Here is a 25385-nt window from a genome sequence, read left to right as displayed (position 1 = left end):
CTAAAACTAAATACACTCACATTTTCTGAATCGCTTGTCCTCCTGGGTCGCAGTTGGTGCTGGAGCCTATCCCAGCGGTCACTGGGCTGAAGGCAGGATACACCCTGGACAGGTTGCCAGTCCTAAAATGAATTATGTGTATAAAAATTTTAAAACACATTGCCTTTCGCTTATGGTCATTAGTGGCCAATCCACTTCTAAATAAAAGGCACACAGATGCTCACATTTTACACCATATACACTGTTCATCAAAATTTTAAAGCTTGGACAGTTTCAATGGCTGAAGCATATTTTCCAGATTTTTCTGAGGAACACACTATCATGGTAAATATTACTGTAAATCCTTGTAATATTAACAATGACAGTTAAAATCAGTTACCCTGGTTATAACATGGAAAGCATGCTCATTTATTAAAAAGGTACTTATTAAAAGTTTAATAGCCTTTTAGATTTGATGAGCAGTGTACCTCCTCCCTCTAACCTTTTACCCACCACTTTGCTGTCTACAGGCATTGGTGCCCTTCCTTTGCAATCTCCTGCCCTGCACAAGCTGAGGCAGCACCGGCCACTGGGCCGCACCCAGTCTGCCCCTCTCCCCCAAAGCAACCAGGCGCTCCAGCAGCTGGTGGTCCAGCAGCAGCACCAGCAGTTCCTGGAGAAACATAAGCAGCAGTTCCAGCAGCTTCACATCAACAAGGTAACCATATCTGCCTGACCTGATTATGTCTTCACATGCTTTGCAGTATTATGCAGGGATGCACAAAGATCTCAGAATCATATCGGTATTGGCAGATACTGTCTAAAAAGTTCTTGCCGTCAGACAGATTGGACTCATGCTTCTAACCATTGTTTGGTGATGTATTTAATATGCTCCAGATTAATCAGACTGGACTACTGTGATTGTAGTCAGTATTATTTTACTGCATAAGTAACCCTCAAAAATGTTATATTTCTCCATAATTCTAATTCTGATGGATTTAGTACAAATTTCATTTTATAAATGTTTATGCATTATGAGCTGCATCAGCAGATGTGTATGTGAAAATATCAAGTTTCAGCTCTCAGTTCCTGTATCTGTCTCCCTAGTACTGTGCATGTAAGTCATGTAGAAACATAGAGGTCATAGTCATGTGCGCAGTTGTATGGGAGTGAGTGGCACAGTGTAACACTTTATAAGTACCTACCATTTAGGAACAGTTCAGCCAGATCCGGCATGAATGGAAATTTTGCAAGTCATAGGCGAATGCTGCTAAGTTTATATGCTCCAAAATGATGCTGTGTTCCAGCCACCATCAGATGATGTAGCTGTGAGTTTGCGAGAATGTGTGCCCACACTCCCCAATATAAAATATTGTTGCTGTGCATAAATGCTGTGCATAATATCATTATGTGTAGCAATTGTATGCAGAATATTATTGAAGGACCCGTACATTTGTGTCGTTCATCTGTTGTTAAACCAGGTGAGTTCATTAAATCCATAATTTTTTTTTAAACATATGATGCAATAACTGTGGAAAACATCTAGGCTCTGTGATGACAACACTGCAGCAGTGCCATGGTTACCTAGAGGAAATGTGACCCTTGTTTGGTTGAGCAGAATGTATGTTCCAATGTTAGCTTGTAGTGAATCAGCACTGGAGAATGTCTCAGGTTGACTGTGGACAGAATTTATCTCTCTCGCTTCAGTTTGCTTTGCCGACCGTTTGTTTGATGTGGTTAACAGTGCAGGATACACACCGTAGAGGAAGTTTTCAATATTGGCTAGAGAATGTTGCTCTCTGCAAATAGGCCAATGCTGACATTTCGAAAGGACATATTGCACTGGTTAAATACAAGCCATATTCATTTAGAAAGGAGAATGACTCAAGATGGAAAACAAATGTTTTGTAACAAATGTAAATTAACAAACAGTATTTATTCAGGAAAGAGCAGCATTTCTTTATAGCAAGTTTCTATTCTTTTTCACGTAGGTATAAATACAGCAGAGCCAACAGTGTCAGCCACCTATTCCACTGTAAACACTTGTAGTGAGCCAGCATGACCTGATGGGAATGTGATGGTTAGAGGCTTGAGATTTCCTGTTTTTTAACAGGTCTGGCTCAGTTGGCTGACATACTGATAAAATAGGAACTGTTGACATCTCACTGTAAAATTTCGATAAATCGTCTCTGTCTCTCTCAGACATAAAATAAAAATCAGAAATAAAAATGTTCAGAACCCGATATGTTTTGTCCTGTGTACATTTTTCTCCTTAATACCACTGGATCCTCCGAATTATGAGGTCGTTAAAGAGCTATAATACTAATATTGCTACATGCGAGCTAAAGCTACTGCGCATCAATTTGATGTCACTAAGGTACACGAAACTAAGGTGGGCTGTGCCGGTGCTCTGACAAGTTGTGCTGTCTTATCAAAATCTTCTACCATAGTTTTTAGCCTCAAATGTCCTGCCGTATCAAGAATGCTACCAGTGTTAAAACTATGAGGCAAAATTTCAGAGTTCAGAATGTGACTGCTGCACCATTTAAGGTCGAACAAAAAGCTGGCGAATGTCCTGAGAAAATGTCCTCAGACAAATGTTACCAGAATTAAAATAATAATTAGGATATTTTGAGAGCCTAAATCAGTTTATCAGGGAGTCAGCAGTATTATTAAGCTGAGTCTGTACTGGATTAGCCTGATACGATTGTAGGTCTGTTTAAATCAAGCTGAAAGGAAGGATCTGTCGTGTTTCAGTGAGTAACAGATGAAGAACGAAGAACTGTAGGGAAACCTGCGTATTTTGTTCTGACTTCTTTTCATCTGCCCTCAGTCTGTACATGTACACTGCCAAAACCTGCTTAAGGAGGCTGCCAGTCTAATGACGTGAATTAAGTGTGCAGTAACATTTGCTTACATGTAGCAATATTCATATTTCAATTAGAGAAATGAAATAGGGGCATGTTTATGTCTTTCAGCATTAATGGTGCCTTCACAGATGTGCAAGTTACCCATACCATGCACACTAATACACCCCCATACACTGACATGCCTGGCTTTTTAACTTTGTACTGGTAACAGTCTAGAGGTTTTTTTTTTTCAAGTGGAAAACAGAACATCCATTATGCGTCTGAGGGATCAGAAGTCATGGACGTTCAGTTGTCGTTTTCGGCCTTGCCCTTCATGCACAGCGATTTCTCTGAATTCCCAGAATGTTTTGATTATGCACCAGAAGAGGTAAAATTCCCTAAAATCTTTGCAATCATTTGTAGCTGAACATTGCTCTTAAGGTGTTGGATTATTTACTTGCATGTTTTGAAGCGAGCCTCAACCCATCCTTTCTCATGTCCAGTCTTTGGTTTGCCCTTTCCTCCAAGCGCATTCAGCTGTTCAATGACGTTGCGTTAGCTGCAGTTCAAAACGATGCCTTCGCCCTCCTAGAGCTGGTGTTATCGTGTGATTGGGATTGGATTGGTTGTGATTTGTGGGTGGAATTGGATATGTCTAAATTGGGGAGAAAATTGGGAATTTTTTTTTAAATCATGTCGATAAGGTATAAATTGAATATTAAATCTTATAAATAATGGATTTAAATGGAACATCTTGATTCTTTTGTACTGCTCCCTGTATTAGGTATTTTTTGGAATTTAAGTTTATATATATATGATCATTCTCGATAGATACTTTACCACAAGTATGCTCCATCAATCATAACAAAGAGCGCATTGAAACAATTGATTTTTATGCTAAATTAATAATTATGGGCCTCGGAAATTATTCAAAACAGTAACTGTCCAAAGAATAAATTGATAGCTCTATTCAAGCTGGAGTAGTTTTTGTAAATTGTTGGAAGTGATTACCAGTGTGATCCATTATTTTAATGTAGTACGAATCTGAAATGTCCATAGTTTTTACGAGTAGTAAGAATATCCCAATTTACACAAACAATAACTTAGATTATTCAGTTAGCTCAGTTAATGTGTTGAATTTTGTAGAATATGCATGTTTTCAGACTTAAATACCAGTGATCCAAGTCCACTGAAGAACATTGCATTACATATCAGAAAGCAGTCAGTCTATCTTGCACCCATAAGGGCTTCTGCAGCATTACTTTGTTATTATTATATCTGAGGAGATATAAAGAGCGTCGCCAGACCAGTCCTGAGCACCGGTTTATGGGTGTGCTGCTTAGGGAGTGGCTGTAGGTTTGAGAGGTGAAAGAGACACATGGTGCTGAATAGATTTATCAGGGTCCACTGTCAGAAAGGCTGAGGTAAGGCTTCACCACAGCACTGCCTTTTAGCAAGCACTTGCCTGTGATTGCTGTCTTTATTTAAGCACATGGCACTGAGCATAAATCTTTCAGCAAGCAGACTCGGATCCCAAGCTCCTTCTGGCTCCAAGCGTGAGAGAAGCATGGAGAGCAAAGGGGGGTGGGGGTGGCAGATAAAAAAGAGAAGCTTGTTCAGGGTAGGGGACATGGATGAGGCAACAGGTGGGGGGTGTTTCTGACGTCAATAATGTTCCTCTGACACTGTGCCAGGGCCTTGTTTGTCCGCCAACACTGGCAACCACTCAACACTCGTCCAGTGTGGGACACAGAGACCGTAGCCATGGCGACTGGATGGTGCTGGACACTAGGGCTGTAGGTTCACAGTGGGATGTCAGAGATATCTGAAATCTGATCTATCCTTTTACATCTCTGCTTAATTTGTCCTGGATGTTTTTGGTTTGGTTCAGTTCAGGAAAGTTTGATTTGTATCACAGTTTGACAAATGGTAGGGTGTTAATTCACTAACAGGACTCCCTGCAAACAGGTCAGTGGGTGATGCAGTCAACATGGGACTGCACTACATCTTGCAGCACCTTGCCTGCCCAGGCACATATGCAAGGATCCTGTTTGTGGACTTCAGCTCAGTGTTTAACAACATCATTTCAGAAATCCTCTTTTCCAAACTCACCCAGCTCACTGTATCCCGGGCCATCTGTCAGTGGATCACCAGCTTCCTGACAGGCAGAAAACAGCAAGTGCGGCTGGCTGAAGTCAAGGATCTGTACTGTCCCTACTGCTCTCTCTACACCAATGACTGCACTGCACATCTGTTAAACTCCTGTTTGCAGACTACACAATGGTCATCAGACTCACCCAGGATTGCGACGAGTCTGCATATTGAGGTTGAACAGCTAGTGCTCAGATGCAGTCAGAACAACTTGGAGCTGAACACTGCTCCCCCTCACAATATCCAACAACCTTAAGTTAACCGTGGAGACTTTCAAGTTTCTGGGAACTACCATTTCCCAAGACCTGAAGGGGAAGACCAACATAAACTCCATCCTCAAAAAGGCCTAGCAGAGGACTTTCTGCAGTAAGTCTGCCACAGGAGCTGTTGAGCCAGTTCTACACTGTAGTCATCAAATCTGTCCCGTGCACATCCATGACTGTCTGGTTTGGACCAGCCACAAAAACGGGATAGGAACAGTCTACAATGAACAGTAAAGTCAGCTGAAAAAAATCACTGGTGCTGCCCTGCCCACCCTTCAGGATTCATACACTCCAAGAACCAGGAAACGGGCAGGGAAGATCATTACAGATTCCATGCACCCCAAACATTTTCAGCTCCTCCCCTCCGGCAGGCACTACCAAACCCTGTGTGCTAAGACTACCAGACACAGGAGCGGTTTCTTTCCTCAGGCCATCACCCTTTTAAATAGCTGACCAGTAATATCATCTGCTAGGCCATAGCTTGTGTCCCACAATTTCATTCCCATACATGATTGTAGATCACTGTTGTTTGCACTGCCACACACACTTGTATGTTGCTTGTCCTTACATAATCTGTATGTTGTTTGCATATTGTGTATTGTCTGTAAATTATTTGTACATTGTGTATACTGCATTTAATACTAGAGAGACAACAATGGCCAGAACTAAATCCCTTGTGTGTCAACATACTTGGGCAATAAATCTGATTCTGATATGGAGCAGTGGGGAGGTCAGCTTTGTGACAGGGTACAGAAAGGGTTACCAGATGATAGGGGTGGGAATCTCTAGGCACCTCACGATTCGATTCGATTACGATTCAGAGGGCTGAGATGCGATTATAAAACAATTATCGATGCATCTCGATGCATCTTTTTTTCTATATAGCATTTATATTTTCTCATTGTGAGCTCAAGTTTCGAGTTCAAGTTTCAAGTTTATTTGTCATTTGCACAACATGTCAGGACATTTATGCATTGAAATGCTTGTGGTGAGGCTCAGATAATCACTCTACAGAAAGTAAATAAGTAAAAATAAAAATACAAGAAAAACCAAATGAAATATATTAAATATACACAAAATATACACAGAATATACACAGAATATACAGACAATATACATTTTAAAGTGACTAAGTGACTCGGTATTATTGTTATTTAAAGTGACTTGGTACTTTTAAAGCAAAGTATTTGTAATGATCCATAATGAATTTACTCCCAATATCTTTTTTAATAAAACAAATGGAAGTGATGGGGCAAGTCAACTACAAGGCTCTCATTCAGTGCTCTTGTTTGGAGCACGAGAAGCTGCTGCTACTCATCTGTGATAAAATGCGCAGTTACGGTGAAATAAGATCCAGTGGCAATGGGTGTCCATGCAGCACATGTTACAGCTATTCTACCCGTTTTCTTTAGTGATTTTATAATTTCGGTTTTGGTCTCGTTGTAGAGACGGGGGGATCGCTGTGTCAGTAAAATATCTTTGAGACACGACGTGTACAACATAGCGCGAAAGCCCTGTTTCGCAACGACTGAGAACCGGCGTGCAGACTGCAGGTCACATAGCAGTGATGCGTTATTCGCATTCATAAGCACTGTATTTGGTTTCCTGGTACGTTAAATCTGCAACGAGAGACTGTCAAACACTAAAAAGTGGCGAAGCTGAAGTCAGCTTCTCTTTCTAATTTTCCCGTTCCACCTTAAATGGTGCCGCATTTACATTTGGCGCCTCAGTTAGAATTTAAGGTGGAACGGATAAATTCAAACAAAAAGCTGGAGAATAAAAAGCGACTTCAGCCTCGTAAAACAGTCGAACGTTGAGAGACATTTTACAAGAAACTATTCAACTTTTGAGGAAAAGTGTCCTGGTGGAGATGGGAGGAAAGCGGCTATAGCTAAAGCTTAAAGCAGAGCAGAGTAAATCTCTGTTTTCGTTTATATTGTTTAGCCTATACTAGGACATTATCACATATTGAGACATACTGGAGATTAAATGTTGCGGCTCCCAAGGTGGTTTGATTTTTGTTGAAAGGACAAAATGTTAATATTTGGGTTGTGACTCCTGACCTAACCTGGCTTTTAATGCAGAGGGAGCCGGTCGGATTTCTCGCTCATCCAGTTGTGTTTTTGTTATGTGCCGCCACAGACTGTCCGGGCGCTGCACTTCCAAGTTCCGCCTTTTGCGTTCCGTCAACATTACATTATAAATTAAATATTTAGAAAATCGATTTTTGACATTTGTGAATCAATTCAGAATCGTTCACGTCCGCATCGCGACTCATCTAAGAATCGATTTTTTTCCGCACCCCTACCAGATGATATATTCAGCTGTTTGTGCTATGGTGGATTTCACGGAAATGTGGTATTTAGTCCTTACGTATAATTGCATCTGCTTTAGTCCTTGGCGTGCTTTTTGTATGCATCTACTTTCTTGATGATTAACATTTCCGATATGTTTTAGTAGGTAGGTAGCATAAAATGTATCACCTTCTACAGTTTCATGAAAAGAATAATAACATGAGCTAATTTAGGGCTTGATCATCCCTGGTGTTCTTCCCTTGAGTTAGATACTGACAAAGCCTGGTGAGGTGGGAAGGCAGCATCAGAGCCACCCTGAAGAGACAGAGGAGGAGCTTAGGGAGCAACAGGACTCTGCTCAGGGGGAGGGTCTGCCACTGAGTGTCATCATCAAGCAGGAACCCCCAGACCCCCAGGACGATGAACGACAGGAAGAGCAAGAGTTACTCTTCAGACAGGTTAGAGAGAGAACCAATAAGTGACTGAATAAAGCTGAAAAAAGGACTAGTAAATTTCCCATTAGTCATATTTTGTTTATAAATAATAGAATGGTTAATAAATTAGCAAAGCTTTTTTTTGTTTATTATTTTTTAAGACAACTTAAGTTGCTTTGGCTCGCCCATAATTTAAATGCTGTATAAGACTTCTTTTTGTCACAGTATGCTGAGCTGAATTCACTGCTTTTGTTGTGATTATGACTGCCACCTAGTGGATGTTTTGGTACACGCTTATCAGAAGCATGTTTTTGGCCATTTTTATGATTTCTGGAAAGTTGTGATTTGAAGAACAGCAATTCATTATGTTTATAGTAGGTCTTTTGTTTATATCTGTGTAGCAGGCGCTCCTGCTGGAGCAGCAGAGGATTCATCAGCTGAGGAACTACCAGGCCTCCATGGAGGCTGCTGGCCTGTCAGTCAGTTTCCCAGGGCACCGCCCGCTCTCCAGGGCCCAGTCATCTCCTGCATCAGCTTCCTTCATCACTGCACAGGAGCCACCCTCTAAACCGCGCTTCACTACAGGTTAGATTACTTATGAACACCTGTAGGGGCTGGTGTGGTTATTCAGATTAACAGATATCTGATCCTTTTCATAGAACTGCACAGAGTGTCAGGACACAAGCAGTTGATGTTGGATCTCTCGTTAAGCAAAACTGTGATATTCAATTGTAGCTATATGTGAAAAGATTTGTTATGTTGGTGAGTGTGTTAAATCGTATAGACCTAGAACAAAAGGAAGATTCACTAAATCACCTAAAGATCAGGGTACAGATCACCTATTATCTTGGTCTGCATAGACATTGAAAGTTAGATCTTCTGTATTTGTAACTATGTAAAATATTTTCTTGATGGGATATCTGAATATTGATATTTTATATAATATACAAACTTGTCATTAGCATGACATGCTTTTTTGTGTCCAAGTCCATTATTTTCCCAAATAATAATTTAATAAATACATGACATATTAATTAAATTATTCACCAGTACCTTGAGTGCATCCATAGTCAGGTGACTAAAAAGTCAACTATCAGAAAAGGTAATTTAGTAAGTAAAATTCTGAATAAAATGATTTTATACTTAAAAATATATATAATGTTAAAATAATGTTGCAAAATGAAACAACTTTTGAAGTACTCAAGTCACTAAATAACTTTTGTTGTTGAAGTTTTTACTTCCTCAAATGTCAGGAGGCACAATGAAAAACAAAGGACTTTTATTTTGACATACTTTTACAAAAGAGGGGCCAGGGTATTGCATCATAGCATGCATCAAGACCCCAAGTAACCTTCATGGTGCAATGCTAGGGTCAGTAGCCCTTTCATTTCAGTGTCATTTTTGAGTCATGGTTAGAATGGTTCAGTTTACCATGTCACATGGTATGACCTCAGGAAAACCATGAAAATGTGTATTTATTAAAATAATGTTTATTTGAAAAGTATAAGATCAAGTTCAAGGACAGAGGTCTAAGTAGATGCCTGTTTAATTTGAAATTAATCTGAAAAGTCAGGTGGCACAACTAGTAAGTCAAATGGTTCAACCAGACCAGTACCTTTATAATAACTGAAATAGGCAATTAAAAGCCTTGATAACACAAACTATATATAAGATATAAATGCACATAGATATAAATTCAAATATATACACTTGCACTTAAATGGGAGCACCTACCTTGTCTCTACACTCAGTGCCCGTTTTATCAGCTCCACTTACTATATAGGTGCATTTTGTAGTTCCACAATTCTAGACTGTTGTCCATCTGTTTCTCTGCATACTTTGTTACCCCCCTTTTTACCTTGTTCTTCAGTGGTCAGGACCCCCACGGAGGAGTTATTTGGGTGGTGGATCATTCTCAGCGCTGCAGTGACACTGACGTGGTATGTTAGTGTGTGTTGTGCTGGTATGAGTGAATCACAAGTGGTGTGTCTTGTGTTTAAAAACTTCAGCAGCACTGCTGTGTTTGATCCACTTGTATTAGTGCAACACACGCTAACACGCCACCACCGTATGAATGTCACTGCAGTGCTGAGATTGATCCACCATCCAAATAATACCTGCTTTGTGGTGGTCATGTGGGGGTCCTGACCACTGAAAGGACTAACAAAGTATGCAGAGAAATAGATAAACTACAGTCTATAATTATAGAATCACAAAGGGCACCTATATGTGCAACAAAGTGTAACAATATAGTTGTACAAAACGAAATGACCGGTCGGTGTATACTTTAAAACTTAAATGTATACTATTAAAAATGCAGATTTTGGAATGGCAAACATGGTCAAATTGCCAATCTCCAGTCACTTCTTATAATTAGAAAATAACTCGTATCATATCACATAAATAACTAGTTTCATGTCACATAAATATCTGCATATGTGTTTGAACTCCACAGGTCTTGTGTATGACTCTCTAATGCAGAAGCATCAATGTATGTGTGGAAACACCAACACACACCCAGAGCATGCAGGCCGCATTCAGAGCATCTGGTCCCGGCTGCAGGAAACAGGCCTACGTGGACAGTGTGAGGTATTCCCACAGCATACACTATATTAATCATTTGTCCTTTTCTGTTTAACAGCAGTAGCTACTCTTATCTAACCTAATCTAGTTGTTCAACCTGCTGTATCTATAAACATTTATTTTAGCAGACTATGTGTGAATGCACTGGAAGTGTGTCATCACCAGGGGGTGCTGTTCCTTAAAGAAATCTCTTAAATGTAGTTATAACAGCACACAAAGCTTCCTGATTCAGAAGACCCATTTTTTTCTTTCTTTCAATTAGTGCATTAGAGGGAGGAAGGCTACTCTAGAGGAACTGCAGACGGTCCACTCAGAGGCTCATGTCATGCTGTATGGTACCAACCCTCTGCGGCAGAAACTGGACAGTAAGTTGCACACATAGTATACATTATTGCTCAAAAGTTTGGAATCAGTGTTTTCAATAATATAAATTTTTGTTGCAGATTCCAAAAAGATGCTCATACAATGCAACTTAATAGAATTCAAATCATTCCTTAATTAAAGAAAAAAGAAATGCATCTAGAATTCAGTGAGACATGTCTAGAATGATTAAAAGTGACTAATTTCTAAATGATTTCAGAAGAATCAGGTGATAATAAAATTGGCATGTTTAGTTTTTTTTTAAAGTGGGACAGGTGATTTGATAAGAAATTGCTATAAATATAAAAGTTGGTTTACAACTCTGTTTCCCAAAAAAGTTGGGACGCTGTGAAAAATGTAAATACAAACAAAATGCAATGATGTGCAATTCATTTAAACCCTCTATTTAATAGAAAATAGTACAAAGTCAACATATCAAATGTTGAAACTGATAAAGTTGACTGTTTTTTGAAAAATATATGCCCATTTTGAATTTGATGCCAGCAAAACAATTCAAAAAAGTTGGGACAGGGCAACAAAAGACAGGTGAAATTGTGTAAGGCCAAAAAAAAACAAACAAACACCTGGTTAATTGAAAGCAGGTCAGTAAAATGATTGGGTGTAAAAAGAGCATCCCAGAGGGGCCGAGTCTTTCAGAAGTAAAGATGAGGAGGGGTTCATCACTCTGTAAAAGACTGCACGATCAAATAGTGCAACAATTTAAGAATGTTTCTCAATGTAAAATAGCAAAGAACTTGGAAATTTCGTAATCTACGATACATAATAACATTGAAAGAAACAGAGAATCTGAAGAAATCTCTGTATGCAAGGGACAAGGCCAAAAACCAATATTGGATGGCTATGATCTTTGGGCCCTCAGGCGGCACAGCATTAAAAATAGACACGATTCTGTGGTGAAAATCTGCATGGGCTCAGGAGTATGGAGTCAATTTTGTGCCAAAAGTTTCAAATAAAAGTAGAAAATCCACAAGCAAAATGTTAAGTATAAAAATGGCTGAAATATGTCGCAAATACGAATAATGAGAGGCAAATCAAACTGCCAGGTTTTGCTTTCATTTTTTCTGTTCATAGATTTTGCTAATATATTTTTTGCTTCTGGAATTGCTCTTTTGCTTCTGAAGTTTTTGTACTTTTTAACAGGGGGCAGGGCTTTGAAGATTACAGCATCACTTGTATTGATCACATTGTATGTCATGGCATTGAAATCTTATTTGATATTATCCTCCCTTCCAAAGGTTCTGTGATATCCATGTTTGTCAGGCTGCCTTGTGGTGGGATTGGGGTAAGTGTAAAGTGTGTGTAAAGGGTTATGTGTGGGTATTGGACGTGTGCAATTTAACAACAAACAAGATAAATTAGACGATTATCTTGTGTTTCCCTTTATTTTGTTTGTGTCAGGTGGACAGTGACACTATCTGGAATGAGGTACACTCTTCCAGTGCAGCACGTCTAGCTGTTGGCTCAGTGGTTGAGATTGTGTTCAAAGTGGCATCAGGAGAACTAAAGGTAGTCAATTTTTTTCTTTCTCTTATACAGTGCTGTACCTCTACAGTGTTGCATATCACATTGCGATTCTCCCACAACTACAAATGACCGGACATTTCTTTCCTCTGTCATTGCAGAATGGCTTTGCTGTGGTGCGGCCTCCTGGACATCATGCTGAGGAGAGTACTCCAATGTGAGTGTCATTTCTCTCTCTCCTCTCTTTCTCTCTCTGTTTCTATCTTTCTTTCCCCTCTTTGTTAGTTTCTGATTTTGAAATAATTTTGTGAAAAATCTATGACCCTGACTTATCTCTCTCTCCTCTCTCTCTCCTTTCACAGGGGCTTCTGTTACTTTAACTCAGTTGCCATAGCAGCTAAGCTCTTACAGCAAAGGCTCAATGTCAGCAAAATACTGATTGTTGACTGGGTGAGTTCAGTTTTGAAGGATTTTTTCTCTCAGTTATGCACATACAAATCAAATTCCAAATAAAATTGGGACAGTATGCGAAATGACAATAATCCTGGTTTTTGAATTTTACGCTGGTAACAATCAGAATGGTCCTGCGCTTCTTTAGCCCAGAGAACGCAACATCCATAATTTCCATAAACAATCTGAAAGGTTGACTCATCAGACCACAGTACGCATATCCACTGCACGTCAGCCCATTGCAGATGAGCTCGAGCCTAGAGAAGTCGGCAGGTTTCTGGATGTTGTTGACATGGCTTACACTCTGTATAGTTCAGTCTTTACTTGCATTTGTGGATACAGTGATGGATAGTGTTTATTGACAACAGTTCATCAAAGTAGTCCATATGGTGATATCCAACAGTTTATCAAAGAGTCCATATGGTGATATCCATTACAGAAGCATGCTGGTTTTTAATGCAGTGCCTTCTGAGGGATTAAAGGTTGTGGGCATTTTATATACACCGATCAGGCATAACATTATGACCATCTCCTTGTTTTTATGCTCATTGTCCATTTTATCAGCTCCACTTACTATATAGGTGCACTTTGTAGTTCTACAATTACAGACTGTAGTCCATCTGTTTCTCTACATACTTTGTTAGCCCCCTTTTGCCCTGGTCTTCAGTGGTCTGGACCCTCACAGAGCAGGTACTATTTGGCTAGTGGATCATTCTCAGCACTGCCGTAACACTGACGTGGTGGTGTGTTTGTGTGTGTTGTCCTGGTCTGAGTGGATCAGACACAGATTTTAAACACTGTTTACTCACTGTCCACTCTGTTAGACACTCCAACCTTGTCAGTCCACCCTGTAGATGTAAAGTCAGAGACGACAGCTCATCTGCTGCTGCACAGTTTGTGTTGGTCATCCTCTAGTCCTTCATCAGTAGTCACAGGACGCTGTTGGCTGGATATTATTGGTTGGTGGACTATTCTTAGTCCAGCAGTGGCACTGAGGTGTTTCAAAACTCCAGCAGCACTGCTGTGTCTGATCCACTCAGACCAGCGCAACACACACTAACACACGACCACCACATCAGTGTTACTGCAGTGCTGAGAATGATCCAGTGATCGTCCTGCGACCACTGATGAAGGACTAGAGGATGACCAACACAAACTGTGCAGCAGCAGATGAGCTATCGTCTCTGACTTTACATCTACAAGGTGGACTGACAAGGTAAGAGTGTCTAATAGAGTGGACAGTGAGTGTTTAAAAACTCCAGCAGCACTGCTGTGTCTGATCCACTCGTACCAGCACAACACACACTAACACACCACCACAACATCAGTGTTACTGCAGTGCTGAGAATGATCCACCACCCAAATAGTACCTGCTCTATGAGGGTCCATGGGGGTCCTGACCACTGAAGAACAGGGTAAAAGGGGGCTAACAAAGTATGCAGAGAAACAGATGGACTACAGTCTGTAATTGTAGAACTACGAAGTGCACCTATATAGTAAGTGGAGCTGATAAAATTCGACAATGAGCATAGAAACAAGGAGGTGGTCATAATGTTATGCCTGATCGGTGTATATAATAAGCTTTTATTTATAGAGCAATATTCTGGTGGCAGCTCAAAGTGCTTTAGAGACAAGTGATAATGTTTAACAGTAATAGAAGAAACTATGAATTTTCATTTAAAATCATATAAGACAATGTCAGATCAAATTAAAAAGATAAATACCAAAGAGACCTCTTCGTGCTTTCTGTATTTTACGGAAGATATTTGCAGGAGGTCAGTATGAACAAATTTAAGATCACATGTTGGAACATAAAAAGACAAATATACTGTGTTGTAAGTGCTTTAAGGTCATGTAGAGCCTTAAAATCTAGTAGCAGAACGATACCTTAAAAGATACAGGTAGCCAGTGCAGTTCCTCCAAAACAGGGTGATATGAGCTTTTTTTGTTTGTTTGTTTTTTGTTAGGATCCATGCTGCTGCATTTTGTATGAGTTGTAGAGGATGCACAGTTTTCTTAGGAAACCCTGTAAGAAGAGCATTACATCAATACGTTAATCAATTCTGCTTGTAACAAATGCATGGACAAGTTTCTGTGCGAAAAAGCTGAACTTTAGCGATATTTCTCAAATGATAAAAGGCTACTTTAGTGACTGCATTTACATATGGCACAGAACAGAGCTCAGAATCTAAGATTACAGTCAGGTTTCCTACTTCAGGTTTGGTATACGAAGCTTAAGAACCTAGCTTCTCACAAAGCGTTTGTGGTTGTGGTTTTTGGCCTTGCTTTTTATGTCCCGAGATTTCCCTGAGTTTCCTGAATCTTTTTATAATATTATGCACCATAGAGGAAGACCTAGGAACACCTAAAATTTAGGAACACCTAAAATTCTTGCAGACGCTCCTTAAGGAACATTGTTCTGTTACAGCCGGATGATTAGGCCTTTCCTGATTGATCCTTTTATACCCAAGCATGATTACTTTTTTAAAATGTTTTCCGAACACTACACAATGTTACTAGTCTTAAATTGCTCCTGCCCCTACTTTTTTGGAATGTGTTGCAAGCATTTAGAATGAGCGTATATTTACAAAAACAATGACGTTGATGACATAAAATATTAAATACCTTCACTTTGTACTGCTTTTGTTTAAATACAGGACAAAGTGGATTCACAAATTGCTGCTTTCTGTTTCTTTGCATTTCATTTACTGTCCCAGCTTTTTTGGAATTGGGTTTGCACCTGAAACTGTGTGTTTAATCAATGAGTTTACAATTTAAATATGCTTACAGGATGTTCACCATGGCAATGGCACTCAACAGGCTTTCTATGATGATCCCAACGTTCTTTACATCTCTCTCCATCGCTATGATGATGGTAACTTCTTTCCTGGAAGTGGAGCTCCTGATGAGGTAATCACCAACTTCAGCAACAAGTGTATGCATATGTATTTACTTAATAAAACTGTTATAAATAAACTTTTCATAGGTGGGCAGTGGTCCAGGTGTGGGCTTCAACGTGAACATTGCCTTCACTGGGGGGCTGGATCCACCAATGGGGGATGCTGAATACCTGTCTGCTTTCAGGTGAAGTCCTTCTCCTTTCTTTTAAACACATATAGTACCGTTAGTCTGAAAATCTCATTAAACTCATTGATGTAAAATCTTTGTAAGGTATAGGGTATATAGAGCCAATATAACAAAATCATATTGAAATACTTTAGTAGCAAAGCATGGCTTTAGTCGAAAACAAAGGAAAAAACATCACCAAGCGTCACCTAATCAGCCACGAAACAAATCCTCCTAAAATTCAGCTGAATGAAAGTAAGTCTCTTCCTACCATGTGAGAGTGTCTTGTGGGAGACAAAAACAACTGTACTAACATAAAATAAAAGCATGGGCTCTTCTAGTAATTTCATGCATAGTTGTAAAATTGTGAGCATGTAACATTCTAGACCTCTCAAGGTCCTAAGGCAGGCATATTCAACTAATATTTGCAAAGATCCAGTTATATCAGATTTCTTGCTGACAAAGGTTAACAAACATGTTAAGAAAACTAAAAGATAAACAAACTAACAAAATAGTTACCTTTAAATGATTAGTGATTATTTTAATAAACTGTTTTACTTTGAACATACTTTTATAATTTAATGAGCATTTTACAATTGTATGGCCTTTGGCTATTGTTTTTAAAAAACAAAATTAAAAAAAATATATTTTATTATTTAATAACTATTTAAAAATAGTTGTCTACAAAATTCTGTCTCTACATAAGGTAAAATAAATTAAATAAATGAAAAATAAAATTCAATTAAATAAAAAAATTATGAAGGCTATTCCTAATTAGCATTTTACACTCTTCCCCTGTCAGGGAATGGACAGCCACTCTAGTGGATCTTTCATGTTGAGCTTTGGGTTTATTTTATTGGTCCTCAGAACTGAATTTTGTTGGTAGGTTAGTTCAAACTGATTTTGGATCGCAGAGGCTCTTCAGGTTTTCTCTTTCGACAAATGCCACAGACTCTGAACACATGAGACATCTGTGAAGCACTCTGTTCGTTCATTTTTAAACTCTTTTTATCATTGACTTTTCTTCTTTTAAAAAGCCATGTGAACAATTGCTTTACTACTCAGACTGTAAAAAATAAAACGAGAATGAGAATCTGAAATTTAAAATGATTTGCTTTCTGACCTGATATCTAACCCTGTTGTCTCCGTTCTAGTGAGCTGCCTTCGGCTAAGTCATTTATGTATGCGTTCTAGATAAGATTTGGATAAACTGCGACAACAGGCTGCTACAGAGAAGCTGATTCATGTTTAAGAAAATGGATTTGCTGAAATACAACCAGGTTTTTTATGTATGTGGCTTTGCTACAGAATTTTTTTCAACTGCTCACTTCAGTCCAATGCTGGGTCCGCATCCGGACCATGGTCCACCAGTTTGATGTCCCTTCCCCTCAGCAAAACAATCGTGCCACATTTTAAAATGTTATCCAAAACTGAGTACACTTGTTTTTATTCATTGTTTTACATTCAACTAAACGGGACCAAATGTGCTCTCATGGACTCCAGCCATTTTCACGATTCATACTCATTATCTCCCAACAACAAGGCTAAATCTTAGACAGCTATGCCACTTGGGATCCCTTGTTAAACCTCTTTTTATTGAAACATGCGTTTTTAACAATACCCACTGTGTGATCAGTAAAACATGATGCAATTTATTGTGCAATAAATAAATAAAACAATGTTATGTCGTTGTACTGCCTTTCCCTACTTTCATAGCTATGTCATAAATACCAGATTTCACTTTTAAGATTCCTTACAAGTCTGTGGGCTCATATTTTGTCTTTATATGCTTTGATAGAGAACGATGCACTCGCAAAATACACCAACACGTGATGTGCAGTATTTCTGGAGCAGCAGTGGGAGGAAATATTGATTTCAGCCTCTATTAGCCACTCCTCTGTACAGCCCCATGATATTATCATATATCTTCTGGCTTTAGCTTATGAGACGAGGAACACATGGACAGAAACACTCCCCAAGACTAAAGCCTTGTTTCTATTCCTGTACACGATCAGAGAGGGGTGTGGTTTTGCCTGTCTATCATATCCATGTCACCCCATCAGATTTCATGCAGAGCCAGGTCATATTCCCTCCGGCAGATTGCAGACTTTGCTCTTGTGGTATCAGCAGTGGCAGTCTGATCTTAGCTGTTGAGCAGAATCAAGTAAGACATTGGCAAGAGCAGGAGACGGTGTGAATCATTTGCTCCAACCACACTGACTTCCCATTGAAGTTGCGCTACAGTAAGTCCTCTATACTTAGATGCTAGTTTGTAATCAAGGAAAGGCTGTGTGCGCCTTAGTGTATGCCAGTGTGCCCATGTAGAATGTAAACATTAGAGACTATTTATGGTTGTTTTATTTTGGCTGAATAATTGAAAGGTACAGTTCTACTGAAGAGTACGTATCGCCAAGTTTTAAACAAGTAAGACTAACCATCTCGCAGTCAGATTTCAAATACTTGGCCATAACCTACAGCACTTTGCATATAGTGATTCACACATATATAGGGGCAAGAAAGCAAGCACAACATAGCAGGAAACTATTCAAGATTAAACTTTGGTTTAAATCAAAAGCAGCTTTTGACCATGAGAATTTGATCCAGACCAGTTCTCTGCTTATGCCAGATGACATGGCTTTGAAGTCTTTTTTCCCTGCTCTGTTCACATTTTTGTTCTCTACACTATGTCAGGACATCCATCTGAACACTTGGACAATCTAACTTTAACCATTTGTTGAAATGTAAGAGTTGGAGGTCTCCAAAAAATGAAAAGACATGCTTGAGTTGATGTGAGTTTGTTTGATTTGATATTACTGATTGTAACCCGACCCTTTTTTGTTTTTGCTCCGCTGTTCATCGGTTATGGCCTGCAGCAACAGACATAAATTACTATGAATATTTGCCATGCACACACCTAATTTTTGTGTTTGATTATGATTACAAATGTAGGGCCTGAAGACTCCATCTATAAAGTTTTCATGGTGGCCCACATTACCACTGTGTTCTAAAGTTCTATGATACCTTAATAGTACCTTAAAACTGTGATTAGAACATGATTTCAATATTGGTCTCTTATGAAACAACAGTTTCTCAGTATAAGAAAAGTTAATGTTGAACCCTTTATGTATTTGAATATGTTTTGTTCTGCTGTATCAAATATGTGCTTATTTTACCTTTAAAATCATTTCAGTTGTTCTCATTTGTTTATCATTGTTCTTTTTATCTCTGTAGGACGGTGGTGATGCCTATTGCGAATGAGTTTGCCCCAGATGTTGTGCTGGTATCTGCAGGCTTTGATGCTGTGGAGGGACACCCTCCTCCACTGGGAGGCTACAAAGTCACATCCAAATGTAAGTAGTTAAATAAATTTAGGATTTGGATAAAAATAGTTAGTTGCTGAAGTAGTTGGTGTACTAAAGGTGTCAGGTCTAAATTAAAGACTTGTGGTCAGTCTGTACAGTTGGGTATGGACCCAGTGTGCAAAAAATAACCTCCAGCAAAATTTAAGTTTTAGGTATAGGCATAATTGTGTTAAGGCATTGTTAAAATTTTTGTGGTTTTATTTTATTTATAAAACATTTTATTTGTTTGCTGGATGTAGTTCTGATAAGACTTTTAAAGCTAAGATTTACTCAGCAGATGACTGTTTCATTGATTCACTGTCATATTGTAAAAAATGCATTGAACAAAAAACAAAAAAACAGCTAAGTGGTTTTTAACTCACATTCAGTACATTGTAAGCATAGTATTGTTAATTCTATAAGGAAAACAGTCTTGGTTATACGCTTGTATGCTGCAGGTTTCGGTTACCTCACAAAACAACTGATGGGGCTGGCAGGAGGGCGTGTGGTGCTGGCCCTGGAGGGAGGTCATGACCTCAGAGCCATATGCGATGCCTCAGAGGCCTGTGTGTCTGCTCTCCTGGGGAAAGAGGTAAGATGAGGATCCAGAGAGCTCACTTTTGCTCTGTGCTCTATCACAGTGCTGTCCAGGTTTCCCTAAGGAGTGATAATATTGTAATACTTCCTGTGATTTACTCTCAACCACTGACATTTTTGTGAGAACTGAACAAGGGGTGTGATTTGTTTAATCTGTGCTTGTGTGTGTGTGTCTGTCTTTGTGTGTTGAAGCTGGACCAACTCCCCCCAGATCTCCTAAAGCAGAGGCCCAGTGCAAATGCTGTGAGCTCAATGGAAAAAGTTCTAGAAACACAGAGTGAGTACTTTCTATTTTATGAAGTTTCTCCCTGTTCACTGAACAAAAGTGCAAAAAGCATTGGTAGCTTGAATTCTGCAAAAGTCTGTTTCCTCTTATTTAAGACTTTAAGTTTCTAGGCACGCTACTTGAATTGACAAATATGTGTGTGTGTGTGTGTGTGTGTGTGTGTGTGCGCGTGGGGTTAGGTAAGTACTGGAGGTCAGTTCAGCGATACATATCCTCAGTGGGCTACTCTCTGCTGGAGGCTCAGCGGTGTGACTCAGAAGAGAATGAGACTGTCAGCGCCATGGCCTCTCTGTCTGTAGCAACCATGGAAAAAAGGTAATGCCCAGAGTCTAGTCTACATGATACACATGTATACACTATATACCCTCTAGAACGCCACTAGGATTTGCATATAGAAGGAATAGAGTGAAAAAAATCATGAATTATCACTGAAAGCCAGTTCTGAGCAGCCATGGAAACAAAGTTCTCTGTCACTCCTTGTCAAGTTGTCTGATGAAACAAAACTGATTAGTACTGAAAGGAAGGGCTGTGTGGTGTTCAAATTTGAGACCAATACCAATACTGATACTTTGGCTTTGATACCAATTCCTGAATGATGATTTGTTCTGATGCCTTCTTTTTGTGAAAGGTTGCAGACTAATGAAGATACTGACACTAATAACGTGCATATGGAATATAATTTAGACAATCACCAGCCTAGATTTTGTAACAAGCCTGCTTGTTGGATCACAGACTATTAGACTGACTACTTTTTTGACTGCTGACTGACTGTTGAGATATTGAACTATGATACCCAGCCCTTCTGATAGGTATTTATGTAGCTAGCTAAGTGCATTAGTTACTGTATACTGTGTTACTATGTGCTGTTTTGATATGTGCTAGTCTTAGGGTTAGGCCGGCTTAGTAACAGCAAGGCATAGTATGCCCACTACTTCAGACTAGACCTCACTACGGGTACAACTCTATGTTACCAGCAGCATTACTAGTGCTAGCCTGCTGCTGTTGGCAGTTTCTACTTTTCAGTAGGAAATTGCAAAAGTCTTGGCTTAAAGCCAGTGAGGAAGTGTATAGATTGAAAATGTTTCTCTTCTAGGACTGAGGATGAGCCCATGGAAGAAGAGCCACCACTGTAATGGTGCTGCGAATTGGATTCAAGCCTGATCCCTACACTACACTTGTGAGGTCCTCAGGATCTCTCCGTGTTTCCTTTTGTCTCCCCTGGCTGAGGGCAGCGTTAGACAGCCCAGAGGGCAGTGAGAAGGGGCAACAGGGCAGAAAGCCTAACTGGAAATGTTAGCGCTGATAGCCCACTAGCACTGTGGCCCCACGCAATGCGTACAAGTTGCAGAGACTCGAGATGTTTATTGGAGGCGCCTCTGATGGTGACCATAACCGACCAACAGCCTGTTGCTCGTGTTGTGGCCCATTATTTTCAGCCAGTAGTTTACCAATCAGACCGAAAAGAAGAGAGGATTATGGACAGAGGGATGGAAATTGAGGTGTAAAAGAGAGGTGAAGGGTCCAGCTACCCTTCTGAGGTAAAAAAGGAAACCATTTTACTTACGACACTTGACTTTTTTTGCGCAGCTCTAGCTTGTTAACCTCTGTAGTAAAGCATAGGGACTGCAGATGAGTGAAGCGTTTTTCACCACAAGATGGTGCTGTGTCTCATTGCCACCTCTAAGGTTCAGAAGTGGTTTTAACCACACAAGCGTGTGTGCCTTTATTGAGAGCTGGTGGATTTTAAGAAGAAATCTAAGGAGCTCTGCCTTAAATCGTTTTTTTTTAGAAGAGAAAAAGGACATTATCCATCATTTGGGTGGATTCCAGTGGATGGCGAACAAGCTTGCAAATGGCAGAAATCCTTTTCAGCATGTTTACGTGGACAGTGGTGTGGACTGTTAAGTCTAACCCGTAAAATGTCTAAAACTGACTTAACTTTTCCTTTTCCTCAGTGATGTGCTGTACAAATGCTTCAAACGGTAGTTGCCAGTAAAACTGTAGAACTTACCATCATGACAAGAAGTTTATAACATTGAGTCCAGCTCAGTGAGTCACCCAGTGTAGCTTTTGCAAGAGAAGCATAAGATGGCCATCATTTTCCAGACACAATTTATTAACTGGCATGTGCATCGCAAGAGAAAAGTCAGCTGCAGAATTGGAACGCCCTGAAGACTAATTGATATGACAGTGAAAAAGAAAAAAAAGATCTAACCAAAGCATGGGTTTGCATCCTGTTTTGCAACACTATTTTAAACTCAATCTTGTGAACTTGTTCCTGTGCTGTCACAAAAGACTCTGTGGGTGAAATTGTGGAAGACACTGAATGACTCATTTGGTCACCAAAGGAAACTCGCCACTGACATTACACTTTTAAACAGAGTTTCAGAAGGAAAGGTCCAGAAGCTGCCGTACAACATATCAGTTCCATCTCCTTAGTAGTATTGGAATTCAACAGCAGAAAAAACAAAAGGACAATCAAAAAAGTCAAAAAGTGCTGGTTTGTTCTGAAGACCCCTAAGCATGAGAATGAAACGGTAATAACAGGTTTATTACAGCATGCATGATCAAGTATCTTTTGTTTTAAGTCTAGAGTTTGCACTCGAGTTTGACTTCCTTTGAGCCAGCCATGACTCCCCATAAGGGGCTGCCCCCAAAAGACTGAACAGGTTGGCTCACTACCATAAATACAAACTCATCGTACCTTGTACAATTTCTTAGTTACATTAGAGTCATATTGATATTGTTAACATTATTACCTTCGTATGTTTTGTACCTTTATTTGCAATTATTCCTGTTTTGTACAATTTTTCTTCATTCCAATTCCACATTTTCCCATTTGTACTTTACATTGTTTTTAATATATATATTTTTAACTTATTCTTTGTGTAGATGGATTCTATTTTATTTTGCTGTTACTTGTACAGTATACATTTGGTACCATGTACTTTAACTTCATGTGATGAACACCTGGGTTATGATCTGTTCATGGCCATTTCTATTTTGTACATTTTCTCACAAGGACTGACTGTGTACTTCATGTTCTGTTCATAGAAGATTTCTATATGAAAGAAAATATATCATGAATATGAAGCAAACTGACTTTTCTCATTATGAACGTTCATGTAAGACTTCCTTACAAAGCATTATTGAATATATTTTATATCAGCTGATTACTATGTTTGTATCGTAGTTGAATGGCATTTGGGTGTATTCACCTGTGTAAACACGGCTAAACTGTGAACAGTGCAAACTCACTTTATTTTAACTTACTGTCATTTAAGTGTGAAAGTTCACACACAAACAAACGCTACAATACTTGCTGTGCTAATTCTGACCCATGTTAGTCTCCACTCCAGAGAGAAGTTCTTTCATCATGTAGTTGGTAAAAGGAAAATCGTAAAAAAACTCATAAATAAATGGTGATTCTGATCTGTGAGCTAAAACTTGTATGCATGGACGCTACGTTTATGTAAGAGGCATTCTCAAGAGAGCATAATAGGTCAAAACGAATCAGAAAATATATCATGTTGACTTCACATATCGCATGAATTTAATCTACTGGATAACAGGACAGAAACAAGTGATCAGTAATGCATGTTGTCCATGTCAAAGTTTGTTCACGTGCACAAATAAAAGGTGCTAATAGTGGTTTTGGAATCACAATTTTATTGTAAACAATGCTTTTACTGAGAAGAGATTTTTTTGGAAAAGCAAAAGAGCTGTTTGAACAAGCTGCTTTACAGAAAACAAAAGCATACATGTCTGTTAACATCATCAGATATGTGACACAAAAAGGCAACAATACACGACATCTTTTGCCAATCACATGTTTACTGAAGACAGAAAAAATCCATAGCACATTTTGCTTGTGACTTTTCCCATAAAATCACATTTACCTTCTTCAGCATCAGGTTCCTCTCCTGCTTGCATAAAGCAGGTCCTGCTGTCTGCAATGAGTGATACCAGTCTGACATCATTTCAGAGTCCCATGTTCAAATTTCTCTTTGATGTCTGTGTTTGCACTGGTCTGCAGTGTTCTCCTAAGGTTACTCCCTTTTCTCTCCTTCAAGCCCCATTCAACAGGTTTGTCTCACAAGAATTCATCTCCTGGCTCCTCTTCACATACAGCTGAGGTAAAAGTCACAGTCACAGGCTGTGGCAACACAGAGGGTCCAAACACTGTGACTCACGTGTCACCATTGTTGCTATTTTTTTTATGCAGTTCCCATCCAACCTGTGCTCACTTCAAGGCAGTACAGAAGGCGTTCTCTAGCATGGCAGTGTGGATCTGTCAACAACTACCACTAGTCGGAAGAAGCCATAGCCCATGCTCCCTCCATCCTCCAGACGGAAAAGGCATAGCTTAGTCTCTCCTGCACAGCATAGCTGCAGGCAAAGCTTCTGCTCTCTGTGGCGTCACTTTGGAGCACTTGGTAGAGAAAGTCAATGTACCTGGACGCCAGCTTTAGTGTCTGGATCTTGCTCAGTTTGTCTGAGGGCAAGGTTGGGATCATTTTGCGAAGCGAGGCGAAGGCTTCATTCAGCGATTGAGTCCTCTGTCTCTCTCGGACGTTAGCCAACACCCTTTGCTTCTGCGTGTCCTCAGACGGCTGCCTGCTGACCCCATTCCCCTTTCTGCTCCGTTTAACCAGTGCCGAACTGCCCACCCAGTTCGGGCTTGAACTCAGTCTCTTCCGCCTCTCTGGGTATGTGCTCGGTCGGTCAGAGTCTTCCTCACTGCTGGCTAAACTCTCCACTGGGGATGGTGGGTAGTGCAAGCACTCCTCCATGGTTTGGCATTAGATAGCACACACATGCGGAGCACACCCTTTATAATGGGGTGCTAGACTTGGGGCTGTATGAGAAATGGGTCACTATAAATCCAGTCGTCAAAGAGGTTTTGCTCTCAGAAAAGACAGAGTTTTTATTGGCAGGCTGAGAGAAGGAACCTGCTCTTCAGGCTCTCTGATTGGTCAGGAGCGAGGTGGCTCAGGTTACAGTTTACCATGCAGGGTCCAGGAAGAGTTGCTGAGTTATTCTGACTCTTGGAAGATCTAAAATGATAGTGTTTCATGCCCTTGTCCTTAAAATGTTAATTCAATATGGGTAAGACCATTTGTAGGCAAGACCATTTTTATTTTTTTTTATTCATTTGCATGTTAATTAATAATTCTTCATTTATTAATATAGCATTCTTATTTTCTATTTTTCACATACAGAGGTACTGTGAAGTTGAAGTAACTCAAG

General features: G+C 39.6%; 2 protein-coding genes across 5 annotated transcripts in view; one reads left to right on the top strand and one right to left on the bottom strand.

The window, feature by feature from the left end:
* LOC118808105 (histone deacetylase 4-like) overlaps positions 1–23233 on the top strand; it is a 77429-nt gene extending 54196 nt beyond the window's left edge. For all 4 annotated transcript variants that reach the window (XM_036570535.1, XM_036570534.1, XM_036570533.1 and 1 more), the window contains 16 exons: positions 510–697; positions 7806–7994; positions 8372–8555; positions 10426–10559; positions 10816–10918; positions 12170–12216; positions 12333–12440; positions 12557–12612; positions 12758–12845; positions 15636–15755; positions 15832–15929; positions 19143–19261; positions 19711–19844; positions 20042–20126; positions 20315–20450; positions 21229–23233. In XM_036570535.1, the coding sequence (XP_036426428.1) occupies positions 510–697; positions 7806–7994; positions 8372–8555; positions 10426–10559; positions 10816–10918; positions 12170–12216; positions 12333–12440; positions 12557–12612; positions 12758–12845; positions 15636–15755; positions 15832–15929; positions 19143–19261; positions 19711–19844; positions 20042–20126; positions 20315–20450; positions 21229–21268 (1829 nt within the window). In that variant the 3' untranslated portion in view covers positions 21269–23233. The remainder of the gene's footprint in view (positions 1–509; positions 698–7805; positions 7995–8371; positions 8556–10425; positions 10560–10815; positions 10919–12169; positions 12217–12332; positions 12441–12556; positions 12613–12757; positions 12846–15635; positions 15756–15831; positions 15930–19142; positions 19262–19710; positions 19845–20041; positions 20127–20314; positions 20451–21228) is intronic.
* Positions 23234–23898: 665 nt separating this feature from the next.
* Positions 23899–25017, bottom strand: LOC118808106 (twist-related protein 2-like). Its single transcript, XM_036570537.1, has one exon. The coding sequence runs from the start codon at positions 24926–24928 to the stop codon at positions 24443–24445; it is 486 nt and encodes a 161-aa protein (XP_036426430.1). The 5' UTR covers positions 24929–25017; the 3' UTR covers positions 23899–24442.
* Positions 25018–25385: the final 368 nt, after the last annotated feature.

The sequence above is a fragment of the Colossoma macropomum genome, unplaced genomic scaffold (genome assembly GCF_904425465.1).
Source record: "Colossoma macropomum unplaced genomic scaffold, Colossoma_macropomum, whole genome shotgun sequence".
NCBI lineage: Eukaryota > Metazoa > Chordata > Actinopteri > Characiformes > Serrasalmidae > Colossoma > Colossoma macropomum.
The sequence above is the reverse complement of the archived record's forward strand: the minus strand, read 5'-3'. Positions and strand labels throughout refer to the sequence as shown.

Excerpts from the sequence above, each read along its gene's own strand:
- LOC118808106 (XM_036570537.1), bottom strand. The coding sequence starts at position 24,928 with ATGGAGGAGTGCTTGCACTACCCACCATCCCCAGTGGAGAGTTTAGCC.